The sequence below is a fragment of the Pseudonaja textilis genome, chromosome 1 (assembly GCF_049901715.1).
Source record: "Pseudonaja textilis isolate UNSWEBS1 chromosome 1, rPseTex1.2, whole genome shotgun sequence".
In the NCBI taxonomy this organism is placed as follows: domain Eukaryota; kingdom Metazoa; phylum Chordata; class Lepidosauria; order Squamata; family Elapidae; genus Pseudonaja; species Pseudonaja textilis.
The window spans coordinates 330,068,402-330,089,233 of NC_141990.1; the positions used below are offsets into that span (position 1 = coordinate 330,068,402).

The window sequence follows — 20,832 nt, forward strand, 5'->3', positions numbered from 1 at the left end:
TTCAAGGCAATCAAAGAAGACCCAGCCGATCAGCTGGGACTCGGGAGGCAGAGAATAGATGGGGGCGGGGCCAGTCAGAGGTGGGATTTGCCGGTTCTCCGAACTACTCAAAATTTCCGCTACCAGTTTTCCAGAACCTGTCAGAACTTGCTGAATACCACCTCTGCTTTGGGCCTATTCATGTCCCTGCCCATGGAGGGAAATCAAAGCAAACTATAGCTCTCTCTCTTCCTCTTGGCTGTTGTCATTAAGCACTCATTCTGAGAAAGTGGCAATCCAAAATTTGGAGGAATAACAACAACAGAGGCTTTGGAAGTTGGTGGTAAGCCCCCTGCTGGGGTGTGGGTTTGGGCCCTCCCCCTCTTCCTGTTATTAATTGTATTGTTATATTTGATGATTTAATCAAACTTGGTTGCTTAAATGGTGGAATGGTTGCAAAACAAATCAACCTCTCTGGGGAAGTACATTCAGAGTCTCTGCATTCATGAAAAAGAATGATTCCTATGATTTCCACACTAGGATACAGGTAGTCCTTGACTTACAACCATTTGTTTAGCCAAGGATACAACGGCACTTTAAAAAGTAAGTTACAACTACTCCTCACACTTATGTCCCCATGTCATGTGATTGTTATTTGGGCACTTGGCAACTGGCATGTATTTACAACGGTTGCAGTATCACATGATTGCCATTCGTGAGTTTCCCAGTCAGCTTTTGATAAGCAAAATCAATGGGCAACCATGTGATTTGCTTAATGAACATATGATTTGCTTAATGACCATGGCAAAAAAAAGCTAATACTTTTGGATACAGTCACCTTACACCTTGCCATGGTCATTAAGCAAATCATATGGTCGTTAAGCAAATCACACGGTTGCCCATTGACTTTGCTTATCAAAAGCACTGCTTAAGATAAATGTTCTGGTTCTTATTATAGACATAAGTTGAGAACTATCTGTACATATTCCATTTATTTGGCACTTGAGTCATTCCAGCTCAGTTCTAGAGATGGGAAGTGTTGCCACAAGTATCTCTCTGCTTACTTTGTATGTCTGCAGATCCATCCATCCATGTATCTATGATTAGTTTCTTCTGTCCTTCCTTCCTTCCTTCCTTCCTTTCCTTCCTTCCATCCATGTATCTATGATTCATTCCTTCTGTCCTTCCTTCCTTCCATCCATGTATCTATGATTCGTTTCTTCTGTCCTTCCTTCCTTCCTTCCTTCCTTCCTTCCTTCCATGTATCTATGATTCATTTCTTCTGTCTTTCCTTCCTTCCTTCCTTCCTTCCTTCCTTCCTTCCTTCCTTCCTTCCTTCCTTCCTTCCTTCCTTCCATCCATGTATCTATGATTCATTTCTTCTGTCCTTCCTTCCTTCCTTCCTTCCATCCATGTATCTATGATTCATTTCTTCTGTCCTTCCTTCCTTCCTTCCTTCCTTCTTTCCATCCATCCATGTATCTATGATTCGTTTCTTCTGTCCTTCCTTCCTTCCTTCCTTCCTTCCTTCCTTCCTTCCTTCCTTCCTTCCTTCCATCCATCCATCCATCCATCCATCCACACACTCCATTGCTGTATACTTCAGCTTTCTAGGCATTTCAGAGAAGATCATTACCCTGAAAGGATTATTGTACAAACACAAACAAAATAAGGATGGAGCTGACCTCCTTCCCCCCACCCCCCTTCTCCACTTGAACAAGAACTCTCTACACAATAACACCCTTTTCTGGTCCCTGACATAGACCCTTTTCTTCTCTGCCTTTAGAAGTCAGCAAAGTTACAACATCAGCCGGATGCTGTGGCTCACTCACAAGGGCCCCCTGGTAACAGCCTCTATTGATCTCCAAAGCACTAAGACGACTGAGGTTGGAGGTGGTTGAGGAGCCCATGCCAGCCTTTGCTTCATCTCCTTGGCACAACCATTTTTGGAACTGTCCTATTCAAAGTGAACTGCATCAGTAGCTCTTCAGGTTATAAAACGTACATTTGGTACCATTTAGGAAAGTCAAGTTAAATACTCACCCAACTCAAAAAAATAGGGAGAGCTTTGATTCCAAAAATTCTTCTTTTCAAAATTTATCCAGAGTTGGGACATCAAAGTCATCTGACTGTTTTTCCTGATGAAATCAACACATTTTTCCTGTATTTGTTGCCAAACCTACAGATGTACTTCCATTTCTTAACTAAAGTTGTGTTTTTCCCATTAATGATGTACATTCTGAATGTGCTCCAATAAAACATAGCATACAGTCCTGAGGCAGATATATTACACTGTTCTCTGTCCAGTTACGCTGTTCTACTAACATGCACCAGCAAAATGCTATATAGGAACAATCCAAAAGTAATCACACAAATGACCATGCTGAAGTCTGTTGTTTTGTTACGTTGCATAAATGCTTACATAACAGCAATATGGATACAAGAATGGTGAGATGAAATGAACTGGACGAATGCAAAAGTTGGAGATCTGTACTGTCCACTTGCCAGAATTATTCATTATTTGTGGGTCCTTAATGCTGTCTGAACTTGGCTGTTTTCTTGCAGGCATCTCTTCCAGATGTTATACAGTGGTTTGTATATAGACAGAGAGCCACTCTCATCTAACACTGATGATATTACCTAACGAAGTATCTATAAGAAAACAACCCAACTCAGAGAGCAACAAGGATCCCACACTTCAACCCCGAGCTACATATATTCTCTTCTATTCGTTATTTACTTAACAATATTTCACATAACTCTTCAGGAACTACCATAGCATAGTAGATATATGAGAACACTGGTATAATAGCTTGCAAAGTTATATGACCTTATGCACTCTGAGAAAGTGGATAGGATTCTTAGCAGCCCAAGTTTGGCCACTTGTGGACTGATCCTTATCCCTCTCGGTTTCTTCGGGCAACTAAAAATGGTTGGATTCAGGAGGTGTCCCAAAGGTACTTTTTCAAGAGGCAACTGGGCTGTCTTTGTTTTTCCTTGGAGATGTTTCGCTTCTCATCAAAGAAGCTTCTTCAGTTCTTGGATGAGAAGTTGAACGTCTTCAAGGAAAAACCAAAGACACTCCAGTTGCCTCTTGAAAAAGCACCTTTGGGACAACTATGACCTGGATGAGACTGAGAATCTCCAGTCTCAGGAGGTACTTAACACCTCTCTGAGAGAGGGGACTGTCCTAACACAGGTGTCCCCTCCTCTGGGGTGAAACAAGTTGAAATTGAATCCCACCCAGCAAGAGAGAAGCTGTTTGCTCTGAATGCATCTGCTGCTTTGGGGTCTCCAACACTGGCTCTCAATGGGGTTGCATCTCTGAAAGAAGGAGATCTGCATCTTGGCCTTATCCTAACTTGGCTAGTCCTAACCTTATGGCTAGTCCTAACCTTTTCTTTGAGCATCCATTCTCTGTCACCACAGGAGTTTATTCAAGTCTTCTATGGTGTCTTGATCTTACCAGGTAAGTGAAGTCTGTTTCTGTGGCTTGTCCAGAGAGATTTCCTTTTAGGGCATCTGCCTGGTCTTCAGGGATTTATACCATATACCAATTAGAACAATTAATCAGTAGAATAACTTGCCTCCAGAAGTAGTAAATGCTCCAACACTGGAAGTTTTTAAGAAGAGATTGGACCACCATTTGTCTGAAATGGTATACGATTTCCTGCCTAAGCAGGGGGTTGGACTAGAAGACCTCCAAGTCCCTTCCAACTGTTGTTCTATTCTGTTCTACCATCCACAGTAGCATTTTGGTTGGTGCCATCTAGCCTTCTGGGTTCCAATCTTTAAGCAGAAATCCAGATAATCTGTCCAGTTTTCCCTCTCTTAATATGTATGCTTGATTCTATTCACTGGGCTCTGAGGCCAGCTTTGCCAGGTGCATTCCTCTTTTTTTTATTTATTTCTTATTTATTTATATCCTGGTTTTATTATTTGTACCCATAACTCAAGGCAGTTTTGTGAGAGTGGTATTGTGTTCTTTATTTCTGCCTTCTTGTTCTAGCAGCTTTTCGCCTAAGTTCAACCTCCTTTTACAAGCTTTTCCATTTTATTCTGTTTGTGATGCCAAGTTGTAAATGAAGTACATTTTATTTGCAAGAAAAGTCATTGCAGTCATTTTATTTTTCTCCTGAGAAAAATTAAACAGAGGGGACTTTTCCTACCTTGTAAGTCTCATATTATCTTCCTTTGCTTCAGGAAAACATTGTTCTCCCTCTTTTTTCATGATGGTCTCCTTTCTTGCCTTCTTTCTGTTTTTCAGTGGCTCAAGATAAACAATCCCATTTGGTTATGAAAGATCCTGTAATCACTAAAAACCTTCTTTTGTCCAGGGCCCTTTCTGCAGAACTTTCCCCACAGGAAACTCTACTCCCTCATTCAAAGTCACTTTCCCCTCCCCCAAAGACTATGTTTTTTTCCTTTGAAGAAGAAGAGATTTCACTTCTCATCCACGAAGCTTCATCAATTCTGGATGGTGTGGTGGTGGGGGAAATGGAAGGATTAGTTCTGACTAACAAGAAGGGAAACCTCTTTTTCCTCAAAGGGGGGGAAAAAAACTACAGTCCAGTTGCCTTTTGAAAAAAAGCACCTTTGAGACAGTCGTGACCTGGATGACTGAGAATCTCCATAGACGGTCTGTACCCACTTACAGCATTTTAACCTCTCAAGACTAAACATTTCCACTTTCTCCCATTTTCCCTCACAGAAATGAAGGTACTCCTCAGTTACAACCACAGCTGGAACCACAATTTCAGTTGCCAAGCAAAGTGGTTGTTAAGTGAAACCCATCCAATTTTGTGACCTTTTTGCTACGGTTGTTAAGTGAATCACTGCAGATGTTAGTCATTAAGTGAATCTGGCTCCCCCCCCCCTTGATTTTGTTCGTGGGAAGCCAGCTGGGAAAGTCGCAAATGGGAATCACGTGGCCCCAGGATGCCGCAATTGTTGGAAATGCATACCAGTTGCCAACAGTGGCAGAATTCAAATTTTTTTACTACCAGCCTGTAGGTGTGGCTTGGTGGACATGGCAGGGGAAGGATACTGCAAAATCCCCATTCCCTCCCCACTCCTGGGGGACGAAAACTGCAAAGTCTCCATTCCCTCCATATCCCACTAACCTGCTTTCCAGCTCCATTCTCCTGTGCAGGGCAACAAAAGACGACTCAGCCGATCAGCTGATGGGAGGCAGAGAATAGATGGGGGCAGAGCCAGTCACAGGTGGTTCTCCGAACTACTCAAAATTTCCGCTACTGGTTCTCCAGAACTGGTCAGAACCTGCTGAATACCACCTCTGGTTGCCAAGCATCCAAACTTTGATCACGTGACCCACAGGGAGGTTACGATAGTTGTAAAGTGTGACAATCGGTCGTAAGTCACTTTCACAAGAATAGTGAAAAAGTGACTAAACAAATAGTGAAATAGTGACTAAACGAATGGTTGTAAATCGAGGAATTTGTAGTTTCTAATCCCTTATTCCTTTTGATCGAATATTTCTCTAATGGCAGCGTTCGGAATCAGACTCGATATCTCAGGTGCAGAAAAGAAGTGGAATAATTTAGAAACTACATCTGTGGACCTCAAGGAGTGGGACCTGGTACAGTCTGAAGGAAACAAACTTTGCACAGGCTGGTTGTAAGCAAAGTTTGCATCCTCTTCTTTCTAGTCAGAATGAATCTTCGCTTTGTTGGTTATAAGCTGTTTGTTTTTCCAAACAGCAGCATCTATTGATCCCAGGAAAGGCAGGCAATGGTTCTGCAGCTTTGGAATTAAGCCTGAAGGACTGTGATAATCATTCCCTTCATAATTTGATCTCTCTCTCCCCGTCCCTCCCTCCCTCTCTCCCCATCCTCACTCTCTGTCTCCCCCCCGCCACCCTCTCTGTCTCCCCCATCTCTGTCTCACACACAACACCCGGACTCTAAGCTGCTTTCCAATAATAACCAGCAGGAGTGGAAGCCATTTTGATGTAACTATTGGAGGAGTCCTATAATGGGGGAGGGGGGGGTTGGCCATCTTGCTAGATTTTCCCAGATAGCAGTTTTGGAGTTCAAAGCTCTTCAGACCAAAGCCACTATTCTGGAAAAGGGTACTGGGAAACATACACTATAGGACCCAAGGTGAGTCTTTTAGAAGCCTAATATCAAATGCAAAGAATCAAGATCATTTATAACAAAGGTGGGGAACTATGGCCCTTTTATGACTTGTGGACTTCAACTCCCAGAGTCCATGCTGGATCAGGAATTCTGGGAGTTGAAGTCCACAAGTCATAAAAGGGCCATAGTTCCCCCACCCCTGACTTATAAGGTTGAAACATAGATTTATTCAAGCCTATACACAAGACTCGTCAAGTACTGGCCAGCACTAAATGGGCACTGGATAAAGCTGAACAGAATTCAAAGGGGGGCTGGACTTGGATCTCTTGTGGCAACACAAAAATTCTAAACTTATGATGCATTTAACTTTACCTCCCAGCTCTGCCTGCTCTTCTCCTACATTGACCTCACGATTAATGCCCAACATCCAACACCAAAGTATCTTGCAACAAAACCCAACAAGGTATGGAAAACTCTACACATCACTGACATCATCACACAAGCCCCTACCCACTTCATTTGATCCTGCTGCAGGGTGAGACTTATGTAGCAATGGTACTAGGCATCCTCAGATGCTACAAAACAGCACATCTTCCCTGCTTGCTGTCAAAATACAGATCAATCACCCAGCCAGCTTATTTTCCGACCGTAATTGACAATTATTAGCTTGATAGAACAAGCTAATGTAGGGGTCCCCAACCACCGGGCCCCGAACTGGTATTGGTCCGTGGATCATTTTGTACCGGGCCGCCTACTTTGCTTGGGCGCCGCCATCTTGTTTCGATGGCGCTTGAGAAAGTGCTTCCGGGTGAGCTTGTCGGTCGTCGGTTGGATGGAAAGCGGCGTTTGGGTGCTGAAGGAATCCTCGCACCTTAGTTTCATCGAAGGGGGGGGGCTTCGAACGAAAAGACGTCCTGATGGTGGTGGAGTCTCGTGTTACTCAGGAGGAGATTAAGAAAGAGCCCAAAAAACCCATCAACCGCGAGAAGGTACAAAGGAGGAGTTGAAGGTGGCGGGGAGAAGCGTGGGACGGCTGGCTGGCCGGTCGCTCGGCTCACCTTGCCTTAGTCGTGCATGCTGATGCCGGTACCGGTCCGTGGATCATTTTGTGATGCCGGTACCAGTCCGTGGTACAAAAAAGGCTGGGGACCACTGAGCTAATGCACTGTTTTTTCACTGGCAAATAATAATTAAAGCATTGTTTTAATTGTTTTAACTCCACCCTCCAGTTTGAATTTCATTTCATTTTTTCCCTGGGGATTGAGTTATGTCCATTGACTCCATAAGTGTAATATTAGTGCCCTGCCATTTTAGTGTGTCAGGCTACCCAAACTATACACTCAGGAACTCATTCTACCACTCTTATTGGGGAATAGCTCACTCAACCATGAGACACTGGTGAAGCAGGCATAGCAGCGCCTGCATTTTCATTGTCGCATGAGAAAAATTCACCTTCCTTCCCTTTGTCCTTACCACTTTCTATAGAGCAGAGGTGTCAAACTCAAGGCCTTAGATCTGGGTGCTTAGATCTGGCCTGCAGGGCTGCACTGGAAACAGCGAAGCACCAGTCCATGGTGCCTCTGCCAGGGAAAACGGAGTTCGGGAGGGTCACAGCTCCCACGAGCTCTGTTTTTGCTGGCAGTGGGTTGCAGGAGGCTGTCGCAGCCGGAAACAGAGCTCGGGAGCCTGTTTTAGCTGGCACCCACAGCCACCTCTGACATAAGTGATGTTGAGCTGGCCACACCCACCCTGGCCATGCCTACCCTGGTCCCCCAAGGTCAAACACAACCCAGATGTGGCCCTCAATGCAATCTAGTTGACATCCCTGCTATAGAGGGATGACCGAAAGCATCCTGTCATATGGCATGACTGTCTGGTTTGGAAGCATGACTGCTTCAGACAGGAAGGCGGTGCAGAGCGTGGTGAGGATGGCAGAAAAGATTATTTATTTATTTTATTTATATTGCTGTCTACTCGCCCATGGCGACTTGAGGCTGCTTAACACAATGTAAAACCATATTAAACCATATTTAAAACAAAAAATAAAAAGCAATAAAAATTAACAAAAAGATTCAAATAAATTAATAAAGTACAATAGAACAAAATCTGGAAAAAATAAAATAAAAAATTCACCCCCCAACTCCCACCCCGCTGCCCCGACGACAGCAGATCACACTTGCCATTTGATGGGCTCCATCCCTCTCTGGGTTCCCTGGGCCTGCTTGAAAACCAGGTCTTCAGTGCCTTCTGGAAGAGTTCTAGAGTGGGGGCCATTCTAATCTCTGGGAGAATGATATTCCAGAGAGAGAGAGACACCACGGAGAAGGCCCTTCTTCTGGGTCCCACCAGGTGTATCTCCCTCAGAGATGGGACCTGCAACATTCCCTGCCTCCTCACTCTAATGGGTCGGGTAGATGTGACCAGTAAGAGACGGTCCCTCAGATAACCTGGACCCAAGCCACGAAGGGCTTTAAAGGTGACAACCAGCACCTTGCATTGCCCCCAGAAGCAAATCGGCAACCAATGCAGCTCCTGCAGGAAAGGTGACACATGTGCACACTGGGGGCTGCACAAAACCATGTGGGCCATTGCATTTTGCACCAACTGGAGCTTCCGGATGCTCTTCAAGGGCAGCCCCATGTAGAGCACGTTGCAATAATCAAGACGGGAAATAACCAAGGCACGCGTGACCGTGAATAGGGGTCGCTGGTCCAAGAAAGGGCGTAACTGGTGCACAACCCGCAGTTGCTCAAAGGCCCTCCTGGCCACAACCACCACCTGTTCTTCGAACAGGAGTCGTGAGTCCAGGAAAACCCCTAGATTACGCACAGGGTCTGTTTGGGGTAGTGCCACCCCATCCAAGACTAAAGGTGGTAATTCTCCCTGAGCCAACGAACCCCAAACCCAGAGCCACTCGCTCTTGCAAGGGTTTAGTTTTGGTTTAGTTTAGTTTAGTTTATTATTTTTATTGGTAGTTCACTCCCTTCTATCCAGGACAGGGCACCTAAGTGATGCCTGAGGCTGCAGAGTCGGGACCTTTCAGTTTTGGGGTATTAAAACCAATTCAGTCCTTTGTTCCATATAGCATCAGCCTTGTGAACTCCCAAGTTTCCTCTTTTCACTATGTATTCAAAATGGACAGTGATGAATGGGTGTGTGTGTGTACATACATACAGAATATGTGTGTGTGTTTATATGTATATAGCATGTATATATATATATGTGTGTGTTATGTATGTATATGAGTAGATATATGTTTTCTTTTGAGAGCAGGCAACAGAATTTCATTTTTAATCTGCGTCAGTGCACTCATCGTAAAAAATGATAATAAAGGTTGTATTATCTTATCTAAGTTTATCCTGTCATTCAACCAAAATTGAATCATCAGGATGTTAATACTTACCTAATAGAGCTGCTTAAAGGTGTAATACTTGACTTGTTTCAAAAACATGAAAGTTCTGAAAGCACTTAGCACTGAGCATTAAGCAAATGGGGAGGATATAAGTACGAGCCAGTGCAAACATGATTCAATGAAAGAGCAAACTTACTGCAATAGCCTGGAGCCTCTCCTGCTGAATCGTGCTTGTTTCGATGATCCTGAAAGAAAAACAGAAACAGATGAAGAATTCACCTACAGAGTGACTCCCAATTCTTACCACCCCCACATGTCTTCCGAAGTTCTATCTGGCTACACTTCAAGGTGGGCTTTCTTCCAACTTTCTGTGATGAATGCTTAACTCCCGCTCTTTGCATGAAGACAGAGTCAAAACCTGGGCATGCGCAGCGGAAAGGGGGCTGGACTAAACTTTGACTGACTCCGCCTTTAAGCAAGGAAGCAGGAGATAGCCCACGCTTTGGATTCTCCGACCCGTACAACTGAGAACTATGTGATCGGGCTTAGTTTTGGGGGAGGAAAATAAGGGGAAAAAATTTCTGCCTCTGCCTACCAGCATCCATTGGTATTCATCTGGCTAGCGTCCTGTCAGTGTGTGAGAAAGTTGAGGACTGTTTGGAAACTGAAACAGTGTTTGCTGTGCGAGCAAGAAGGAGACAGCAAGGAGCTCAGCTCAATTGTTCTGTACTAAAGCTGCTTGGTGCTGTGAAACTAAAACTGAAACTCCTCCTCTGTGTTTATTTATTTATTTATTTATTTGATTGATTGATTGATTGATTGATTGATTGAATTTATATTGCTGCCTATTTGCCCATGGCATTTTTATTTTTTTTTTGCATTTGGAACAGATTTCTTTTCAGGTGGGGAGGGGGAGTAGAACTCCTAAGCATCAGAGCATGTTAATAATGATATACAAATACTAATATTCTGATGGTCATTTCAAAAAATCCTTTCTTAGTGAGCACCAAGAAGCCAAGAGGAACATACATGCCAATTTTCAAGTTTGTAGGCTTTACGGTTCTGGAGATTTTGTGATGATGCGTGAGTGATATTACACTTTGATATATACAGATTGTAAGGGATGGGGGATGGGGAAAGAAATAGGAAAAAGGGAACAGCCAGATAAGAGGGCATAGCCCACAGCAACATAATGGGTGGAAAAAGAGGTTCAGAAGGGACCCTCCCTAGCCTCTCAGGCTGAAAGGAGACAATAGGAAATTTGCACTTTCAGACTTGCAATATTCATGTCAGTCTTCCCAGGTAGACCAGACAGGAAGCATGACCAGACGGGCTAATTCTATTTTATTGTAAGTCTTCATTAACAAAAATCTTACACGCCTGAAAGCACAGATCTCCTGCTGTCTTCTTTGCAGCCTGAGAAGCCAGGAGGGTTCCCGCAGAACCTCTTTCTCTGCCCATTCTTTTAATAATAATGAAACAATTAAATAGGAAGTTAGCATGCTAAAAAGGTATCATTAGTCTCTCAAGCGTAATCCGTCTTCCTGAGAAAGCAAGCTTCTGGATGCAGGATATAACCTGAAACATCTTCTTCAAAAATAAAGAGGCTCTTCATTTGAGGTGTGTCCACCAAATAAATAGGTAGTTGTGATTGGCTAATGATCAATGTCATAAAATTAAAGGATAAGGAGGGATCTTGCAGGTCTCTAATCCAGGGGTCTCCGACCTTAGCAACTTTAAGACTAGCGGACTTCAACTCTGGGAGTTGAAGTCCGCTAGTCTTAAAGTTGCCACGGTTGGAGACCCCTGCTCTAATCCAAATCCCTCCTGATTCTGTAATGCTCATAGGTCTCATGTTTTCAAAGATGCCCCAATTGTGAATTGTCGGGACTGTCCGCTACACAAATTTCTAGTTTTTGCCTATGGCCCAGGACAGAGGTCTCTGAACTTGGCAACTTTAAGACTTGTGGACTTCAACTCCCAGAATTCCTCAGCCAGCTATGGGAGTTGAAGTCCACAAGTCTTAAAGTTGCCAAGTTTGAGAACCCCTGGCCCTACCTTACAATGATTTCCAATATAAATATAGGGTAGCACAAAGTAAGCAAGTACCCCAATGCAGCTTCATAAGCCCAATTACGGTAAGATGAATGTCTTTGTAAATCTACCCATGCCATGCAGATTACACATTAACAGAGTTGGAGGGGACCTTGTAGGTCATCTAGTCCAACACCCCAACCTCAGTTCCTGTAACCCAGGGGTGTCAAACTCGCGGCCCAGTTTAGTGAAAGGGAAAAAAGTCCTGATACATCACATGACAACGCTGTGACAATGCAGGTTTGACACCAGTGGTGGGATACACATTTTTACTGGGGAACGTGGCTTGGCGGGCATGGCTTGGCGGGCATGGCAGGGGAAGGAGGATACTGCAATATCCCCATTCCCTCCCCACCCCACTAACCAGCTTTCCAGCTCTGTTCTCCTATGCAGGGCAACAAAAGAAGACCCAGCCGATCAGCTGGAACTCGGGAGGCAGAGAATAGATGGGGGGAGGGGCCAGTCAGAGATGGTATTTGCCGGTTCTCCAAACTACTCAAAATTTCTGCTACCGGTTCTCCAGAACCTGTCAGAACCTGCTGAATACCACCTCTGTTTGACACCCCTGTTTTAGTCTCCAGTCCCCTAATCATCCTGGTTGCTCTTCACTTTTTCTAGAGTTTATACGCAGATAATACTTATATATACAGATAATACTTATATGACAATTATAAGACCTTGTTTTGGTCCAAGGATCCTCCTTCACCTTTCTTTCACCGTTGACCTAACACTTTTATCTTTATGATTGATGCACCCACACAAATATTTGCTAACTAGCTTCTTGGGGCTAATAGTCACACTCTGAGCCTTAAACCAAGTACGGAGATGGCAGAGTAATTACAAGCATCTGCAGAACTTCTAAGAGACTAGAGATAAAGAGACAGCTAGAGCCAAGATCTCTATGAAAATCAATGGTTTTGAAAAAGGCTTCAGGTGGTACTAACTAATCTTTATTTTTAATTGATCCCCAATTACCCCAACTAATTGGATTTATTTTGTTTTTCATCTACTCAACAGTCACAATAGTCTGGGTGGACAGCTTCTTCACAATGTTTTAAGGTTTTTAAGACAAAGGAAAGAAAAATGTAAAACAGCGAACGGCAATTAACAATCCCAACATAAAGGTGCACAATTTGATCAAACCGTTGCCTTTCCCATTTCCTTTTTATCTATGAGATTACAAAAAATGTGAACTAAATTATAGCAAGTCAAAAAAGTAAAAAAGATCAAAGATAGAGGCAGAACTGTAAAAATCAATGCCGTTTTCCTTTTCAACCTATGTGTAATGGACATAAACATGGTTCTATCCTGCAGTAATGGCCACGTAGTTTTTTATTAAAAATGGACTTTTAGAACAGAATTGTAGTTGGCCTGCATTTATCTGTTAAAAGGGAAGAGGGAGGAAGGAAGGAAGGATGGGGAGAAGGGTGGGGGGAAGAAGGGAGAGAGAAATCACAAACATGTTTGATTATGTGGGGATTTAACCCCAGGTGTTTACAAATCAAAAATTTCAAAGCTTGGACAGACAGTTTGTCAATTTTACCTACCAATCCCAATTCACACTGGCCTAATTCAAGCTCTTTTCATCCTATTTATAATGAAGTTTATGACATTTTGGAAGTTGCAGAGGGAAAACCATCCATGTGACAGTAATGAACACGTGGAAACAGACACCACCTCTTAACAGGAACTTGGATGCCTCCAGATAAAACTTTCATTAGCATTCAGCATTCTGTACAACTTTATCAGTATTTATTTTTAAAGATCCAGAATCTGTCATCTTCTATTTGTATACCTTCCTGCCACTTCCCCACCTTCTCCAGTTACTATATCTGTCAATGATCATTCTAGAAAAAAATTGAACAAAGACAGACAACTTTAATAGACAGGGTGGAGATAAATAATTTAATTCTCATCTTAGTGGGTGGACACAACTGAATTTCTGCTCAACTTACGACCACAATTGAGCCCAAAAATTCTGTTGCTAAGCACAATAGTTGTTAAGTGATTTTTACCCAATTTTATGACCTTTCTTGCCACAGTTGTTAAGTGAGTCACTGCAGTTGTTAAATTAGTAGCACAGTTGTTCAGTGAATCTGGCTTCCCCTTGGCTTGTCAGAAGGTCATAAAAGGTGATCACATGACCCCAGGACACTGCAACCATCATAAATATGAGTCAGTTGCGAAGAAGGTGGAGCCTCCTCGCTGACGGACTGTAGATTGCGACTCTCTGCGGCTATGGTCCGTGCTCTTTCGTTGGAGAGCCCCAATCATTACGATTAGGGGCTGAAGCTGCCTTGGAAGGGTGGCGGAGTAAGGGTAAGCCACAAGCCAGGTTGAGGGGAGCTGCATCTCCCCCCTTGGGCTTGGTCTTTTTCCCCCCCCGAAGATGACTGCAGCGGTGGTTTAAAATGGCCACCCCAAAGAGGACGACTCAGCTGGATTAAGATTTGTGCAGGAGGGAAGAAAGAGATGGATAACATCTGAACTGGGACAACTGGGCAATACAGCTAAACAAAAGTACCCCAGGATTAAGGTAACATGGAATTTTTAAGAAAAGAAAAGTGAGCAGCGAAATTACAAAGGGACAGGGGGAAAAAAAAAGAAAATATTTTTGACAGCTAAGTGGGGCTTCGAACTGGGAAAGGAAGAAGCCAGAACTAAAGATTTAACTAAATTAGACTAAAATATTTTGGCAATAAACAGGCATAAAACAAAGCTGGATTTAAGATTGTCAAAAAATAATAATAATAAAGTTTACAAATTGGAGACTGGACTGTGCTGGAATATTGAAGGTTCAAAAAACCATAAATAAAAAAATAGGGGAAAAAGGTGAAGACTTTGTATAATGGAGAGTGCCACCTTTTGACAAAAACTTGAGCTCAAACAAAAGGGAAAGCATCCTGTTTCTGAATGAACTTGTGTGGATATAACATTAAAGAAATATTGAAACAAAATAAGAATCTTAGAAAGTGAAAGCAGAACCAGAATAAAGAAAAAAGCAAGGAAAGACTGACTGTGGGATTGATTGATGTTTTTGGTATAGACCCTGGGCTGGAATAACTGAGAACTTTAGAAAATTGAAAGAAGAAAGAAGGAAAGTAAAAGTGGTTTTTGTGTGTGTGGACTTTAACGATCATAAAATATAAGAGTGTGTAATGATGATATCTCTTCAGGAATTAAAAATGGAACTTAAAAATATGAGAGAATTACTACAGGAAAGTGGCAAATCACTTTGCTCTGTGTTAGAAAAAATGGAAATGGCAATTGAAGAACAAGAAGAAAGAGCTTCAGAGGAGGAGGAGTCGATTCAAGGAGAAGAAACTTTAAATAGACAATTAACACAAAGAACACTACAAAGAAGTGGGGAAAGGAGGAAGGTTAAAAAGCTGAAATTTAAGAAGGCAATCAAAAGGGGCAATACCTGTGAAGTCGGGACAGGCAGGAAGACCCAGCAGAAAAGGGGAAAGGAAGATATTAAGAAAGAGAGGAATATAAACTGGAATGAGAAAAGATATGGGGAAAAGAGGGGGAGGAGAAGCAGTAAGAAACAGGTGCATGAAATAAATTTTACGGAAATAGTAAAATGTTGAAAAGAATTTGTTTTTTCAGAGATAATAATTGATGAATTAAAAAGGGGATTCTGCAGGGTGACAAGGGGTAATAAGAATATTTCTGCAATTAAAAATATTTAGAAAATAGGGTAATATAGATACTGATAACTCTTATTAAAAATCAAGGGGGGAAAATATGCTGCGGAATCCAAATGAACAGATGTAATGATTATTATTGTCACTTCTTAAAAATAATGGTTTATTGGGAATCAAGATGAGGGAATAAAGGTATATTTTAATCATTGAGGTGTCACACTCAAAACAGTAAAAGGGGGGAAACCTATACTTGTTTTTTTTTTAGTGTTAAAATTTGTATTAATCTAGAATTTATAAAAAGAATGTGTAATGGAAAGGGAATATGACAGACTAAAGAACGAACTAAATTAATAAATTAATTTTAAACTAATTTTAAATTAAACTAAATTAATTTTAATATAGACTAAAGAACGAACTAAATTAATAAATTAATTTTAAACTAATTTTAAATTAAACTAAATTAATTTTAATATAGACTATTAAAAGCAAGGAGAGACATTGGTAACTTTTTGTATTATTATTATCATTATTATTATTAGGCAAACAGATATTGTTTATCTTTATTTTTAAAATAAATATTAAAGGATTATATTTGAAATGAAACAAAAAGATGTTTCGATTGAGATTAATGAAAGAGGCTAGAATTAATGTGTTTGTTTCTCTCTTTACTGAAAATTTGGAATGGAAAAGGTAATAATAATTCTATTATTCTATTATTATATTATTATGCATATATGAATGTATAATTGCTGTCATATTTATATGTAAAGGTGATGATCCGGAAATATGTTGTCCACTAAAAAGAGATTTTTGTTTTTAATGTGAAAAACTGAATAAAATTTGTTTAAAAAATAAATAAATATGAGTCAGTTGCCAAGCTTCTGAATTTTGATCACATGACCAAGGGGATGCTAGAGTGGGCTGTAAGTGTGAAAAACGGGCATAAGTCACTTTTTTCAGTGCCTTTGTAACTTTGAACTGTCACTAAATGAACTGTTGTAAGCCAAGGACTACTTGTAAAGGGGAAGAATTGTTTGCAAGAATGTTGTACGTTGGGAAGCCTTTCAAGCAAGAAGGGTGGAATCAAAAATTCTCATTGTCAACAAAGACAAGTTAAAGGTTCTCATAAAGGACGTATCTAGCCCTGATCTATTGATCAGTTATGCATCACTTTGCTGCCATCCTCTTAAAGTATTTGAAAGGTATTGCTTTAGAATACAATAAACTGTCTGCCTACAGTTAAGCAGCCTCTACAGATATGCACCCAAGTACTGCAGAGATATGTGTGGGTGTGGGGGGTGTTTCTTTGAGGGGGCACAGATGGTGTATCAATTCTCACTTGGTGCAGCAGACAGACACTTAATGGCCATTTCCTTCCTCGCCTTCTGACCCCGTCTTCCCTCCTTTCTGCACGTTTTTTAAAAACAGGCACTTCCTTCTTGGTGCTCTTGGGGGTTTGGGCCTTTGTATTGTTCTGGAGGGTGGGGAAGCCTCCCCTCGTGCCAAAATGATAGCCAAAAAAAAAAAACTGGAGAGGAAAAAAACCTGTCCTGCTCCTCCACTTTAAAACAAGCACAGATGTGTGGGGAAATGAGCAAGGATGAAGAATTTTGCACGCTGGGGTGAATGGGGTCATCTATTCCTAGTTCCTTCCATTGTTTGTCTAGTTAGGGCTACTTGAGCTGGGCTGCCAAAATCCAAATGAACAATAGACGGGAGTTATGAGTCTCTTTGCTTCTCTTTGCTGCCATCTAATGCTTCTCTGGGTTCAGTTTCCATCCATTATTCCTTGTCTGGACTTCAGGTGCTTTAGAAAATAGCTTGACCCCTTCCTCCCCGTGGCAGCCCCTCAAATGTTGGAAGACCACTATCCTGTCTCCCCTGGTCTTTCTCTTTACTGGACTAGCCAAGCCCAGTTCCTGCAATATGTTTTAGTCTCTAGTCTTGTTTGCTAATCATCCTGGTTGCACTTCTCTGCACTTTTTCTAGAGTCTCAACATCTTTTTTATACTGTGGTGACCAAAACTGGATGTAGTACTCTAGGTGTAAGACTTCTCAATAGAATGTCTGTGCTCATTAGTTTTTGTCAATGCCAGAACTACCCTTAAAAAAAATTGAGATACAGATCTCTAAACATATTTCAGCAAGATGACACACCCCATTATTTATCAGATTCTTCTGAAAGGGATCTCTCCAGACTCTTGTTTATCATCCCTCACAATTCTGAAATTTCATAAGGCCTTAGCCAGGCTGAATGCATTGCCCTTAGCAGTCCTTTTTAGATGTTTAATGAGTATCCCTACATCTCTCCTTTTGTGTCCATATGTGGTGATAACTCAATAGAAATTCTAACCCATTTGCTTCTATGTTATTTCCTACATAAGGACTCTAGACTTTCATTTATCCAATCTTGAAGAAACTCCAGGCAAAGAATTCTTTTGGACAAGAACGCAAAATATCTTGCCCAATTTTGTGCTATGGTTTGTACAACATATCACACCATTAAGTTTTGATAGTCATTTTTTATTTTTTATATTCTTTTTATTTTATTATATTATATATTCTTATTTATTTTTAGATCTTATTAGTGTATTTCTCTCTCTCTCTCTCTCTCTCTCTCTCTCTCACACACACACACACACACACACCACATGCAAGTTAGTTTCCTGGTAGTCTTCAAGGGTAGCCCCAAGTAAATTGAATTGTAGTAATCCAGACACAAGGAAACAAAGGCATCTTCAGAAAAACCTGAAGCTTTTAGTGATTGGAAATTCTAGGAGTTTAATATACCCTAAGGCAGGGGTGAGCAACTAGGTCAACTTTGCAACTTGTGGATTTCAACTCCTAGAATGACTCACTTAGGAATTCAGGAAGTTGAGGTGCACAGTTCTGAAGTTGCCATAGTTGCCCACTCCTGACCTAAGGGCACCATTTTGGAGAAAGCAGATTTAAAATATTTAAAATATTTCTAGGCTATGATAAAACAAAGTAAGTTCTTAAGGAGGGGGAAAGGCCATACTTCAAGCTCATGGGATCCATTTTCTTTTTTAACTACATAGGTAGTCCTCGACTTATGACCACAATTGAGCCCAAATTTTCTGTTGTTAAAGGGAACATTTGTTAAGTGATAACTTAACAATTGTTAATTTGCTAACAATTGTTAATTTGCCCCATTTTGTGACCTTTCTTGCCCATTGTTAAGTGAATCATTGCAGTTGATAAGTTAACACCCCAGTTGTTAAGTGAATCTGGCTTCCCCATTGACTTTGCTTGTCAGAAGGTCACAAAAGGTGTTCACCGTCAACTAAAAAGATACTCCTTTGGCCTTTTTAGCTGCCAGAAAAAGGGAGTGTGGGGGGGGAAATAAGGCATTCCTTAAATGCCTAGATAATCACCCCAGCAGCCCAAAGTTGTCGAAGTGTAAGGTTATTGGAGAGCATGATGGATGACTCTTGGAGATGGATGTGTCCCATTGGAGAAGTCACATCCGGGGGTGGGGGGAAGACCAAGGTCAAGGGGGAAATGTATGATGTAATTTAGTATAGGCTGCACCCAACCACGCACCAACATGGAAGCTTCTAATAAACTAATTTACTTTTCTCTGAGATGCGGCTAGAGACTTTTGATTTGAATGAGGGTGGATTTGTTGCAGCCCTGACATTCACATCACCTTAGGACACTGCAACAGTCATAAGTATAAACCAATTGCCAAGCATTTGAGTTGTGATCATAGGGATGCTGCCCAGGTGGTAACTGTGAAAAACGGTTGTAAGTCACTTTTTCAATGCCGTTGTAACTTCGAACGGTCACTAAATAAACTGTTGTAAGTCAAGGATAACCTGTATAGCTCTGGGATCCATCTGATGCATACACATAGGGACATCCGCAAGATCACGATAAAAGTCGCAATAGTGACTGTGACTGCCACTTCGACCGTTCTGATTTCTCTTCCCACGGATGCCCTGTATGCTTCTCTCTTCCTCTCTGCTTTTTTTCCTCCAGCAATGCATATGTACATACAAAGCAAAGAAACACAGGCGTGTGTGGTGTGTGTGCGCCCCCCACGCACACAAACACAGACACAGACACACTGGAAGGATTCTAAGGCCAGGCATTTATATTCAACAGTAGAGCCAAATGGATCTTAAGAGCCTTTCCACAGAAGACTGCTTTGCCAATTCTTCACTCTAGCCCTGTAATTTATAGCAGCTTGAGGGAGTGGGGGAAGCATTCGGTTATTGTCCTCTGTTGGGGAAAATAGTATCAGGAAGACAAGGCAAGGGATGGATGCCCAGGGTGGTTCATGAAGTATGCGGAAGGCCACCCTGACAGAATTAAATGCTTCTATAGATTTTCTTCTCACTGCTGAGGTCATCGAAGTAGAAACCTCAAGTTAATGCCTATATGCAAAACAGGCTCCTGGGACTGAATTCAATGCTTTTTGCTTATGGTGGGGTGAAGAAACTATGGCCCTTTTATGAGTTGTGGACTTCAACTCCCAGAATTCCTGAGCCAGCTGGCTCAGGAATTCTGGGAGTTGAAGTCCACAACTCATGAAAGGCCTATAGGTCCCCCACTTCTGCTTTAAAGTGAATGTATCTCATGGCTGCCAATGTTTTAAAAAGAGAAATAAGGAAATTGCAATTTCAACACCCCTTGCACAGCCCCCAATCCATATCTTTTGCTCCTGTTCCCAAAGGCAGTGTTCGGCCTCCTAGTGGGATGGCCTTTGTCTAAGATGCAACCAAGTGAAATAGCCACATCATTATTATTTTATCGTTTCTTTGTAATGTTTATGTCCAGAAGGCAGCAATAGGAAAGGATTCAAAGAGCCACATCCCAATTTTGATGGGACCAAGTTGGTAGTGACGATGGTGACGAAGGAGGAAGAAATACAGGCAGTCCTTGATTTACAACAATTTGTTTGAAGTTACAACGGTGCTGAAAAAAAGGACTTGTGACCTGTTTTGACGTTTACATCTCAATGCCTTATTTTACTGCACCAAAGGAGTCAGAAGTCAATACATTTTTTTCTGTTTTCTCCTTGCTTTTCCCCACTATCCTCTTCCCTTTTCCTTTTCCTAACTTCCCTAATGTATTTACATTTGTATTTTCTTTGTATGCTACATTATAATATAAACTAATAAAAAAATCACTTAAAAATACTGTTGCAGCATCTCCATGGTCAGGTGATTAAAATCCAGGCACTTGGCAACTGGCTCATATTTATGACAGTGGTGGGATTCACATTTTTTTTTACTACCAGTTATTTGGGTGTGTCTTGGTGGGTGTGGCAGGGGAAGGTTACTGAAAAATCCCCATTCCCTCCTCACCTCACTAACCTGCTTTCCAGCTCCGTTCTCCTGTGCAGGGCAACCAAAGAAGACCCAGCCGATCAGCTGGGACTCGGGAGGCAGAGAATAGATGGGGGAGGGGCCAGTCAGAGGTGGTATTTGCCGGTTCTCTGAAGTACTCAAAATTTCCGCTACCGGTTCTCCAGAACTGGTCAGAACCTGCTGAATACCTCCTCTGATTTATGCGATATGCAATGTCCTTTGTTCATGTGATCAGCTTTTGGGACCTTCTGACAAGCAAAGTGAATGAGGAAACCTGATTTACTTAACAACCCTGTTACTAACTTAACAGGTAATTCGCTTAA

General features: G+C 41.8%; 1 protein-coding gene across 2 annotated transcripts in view; it reads right to left on the reverse strand.

Annotated features, from left to right (window-relative positions):
* The window catches only part of PALM (paralemmin), a 123,236-nt gene that overhangs the window by 39,113 nt on the left and 63,291 nt on the right, over positions 1-20,832 (reverse strand). For both annotated transcript variants that reach the window (XM_087922818.1, XM_026698899.2), the window contains exon 2: positions 9,626-9,674. Coding sequence is in view for 1 of the 2 variants with exons in the window: in XM_026698899.2 (XP_026554684.1) it covers positions 9,626-9,674 (49 nt within the window). In the remaining variant the exon portion in view is untranslated. The remainder of the gene's footprint in view (positions 1-9,625; positions 9,675-20,832) is intronic.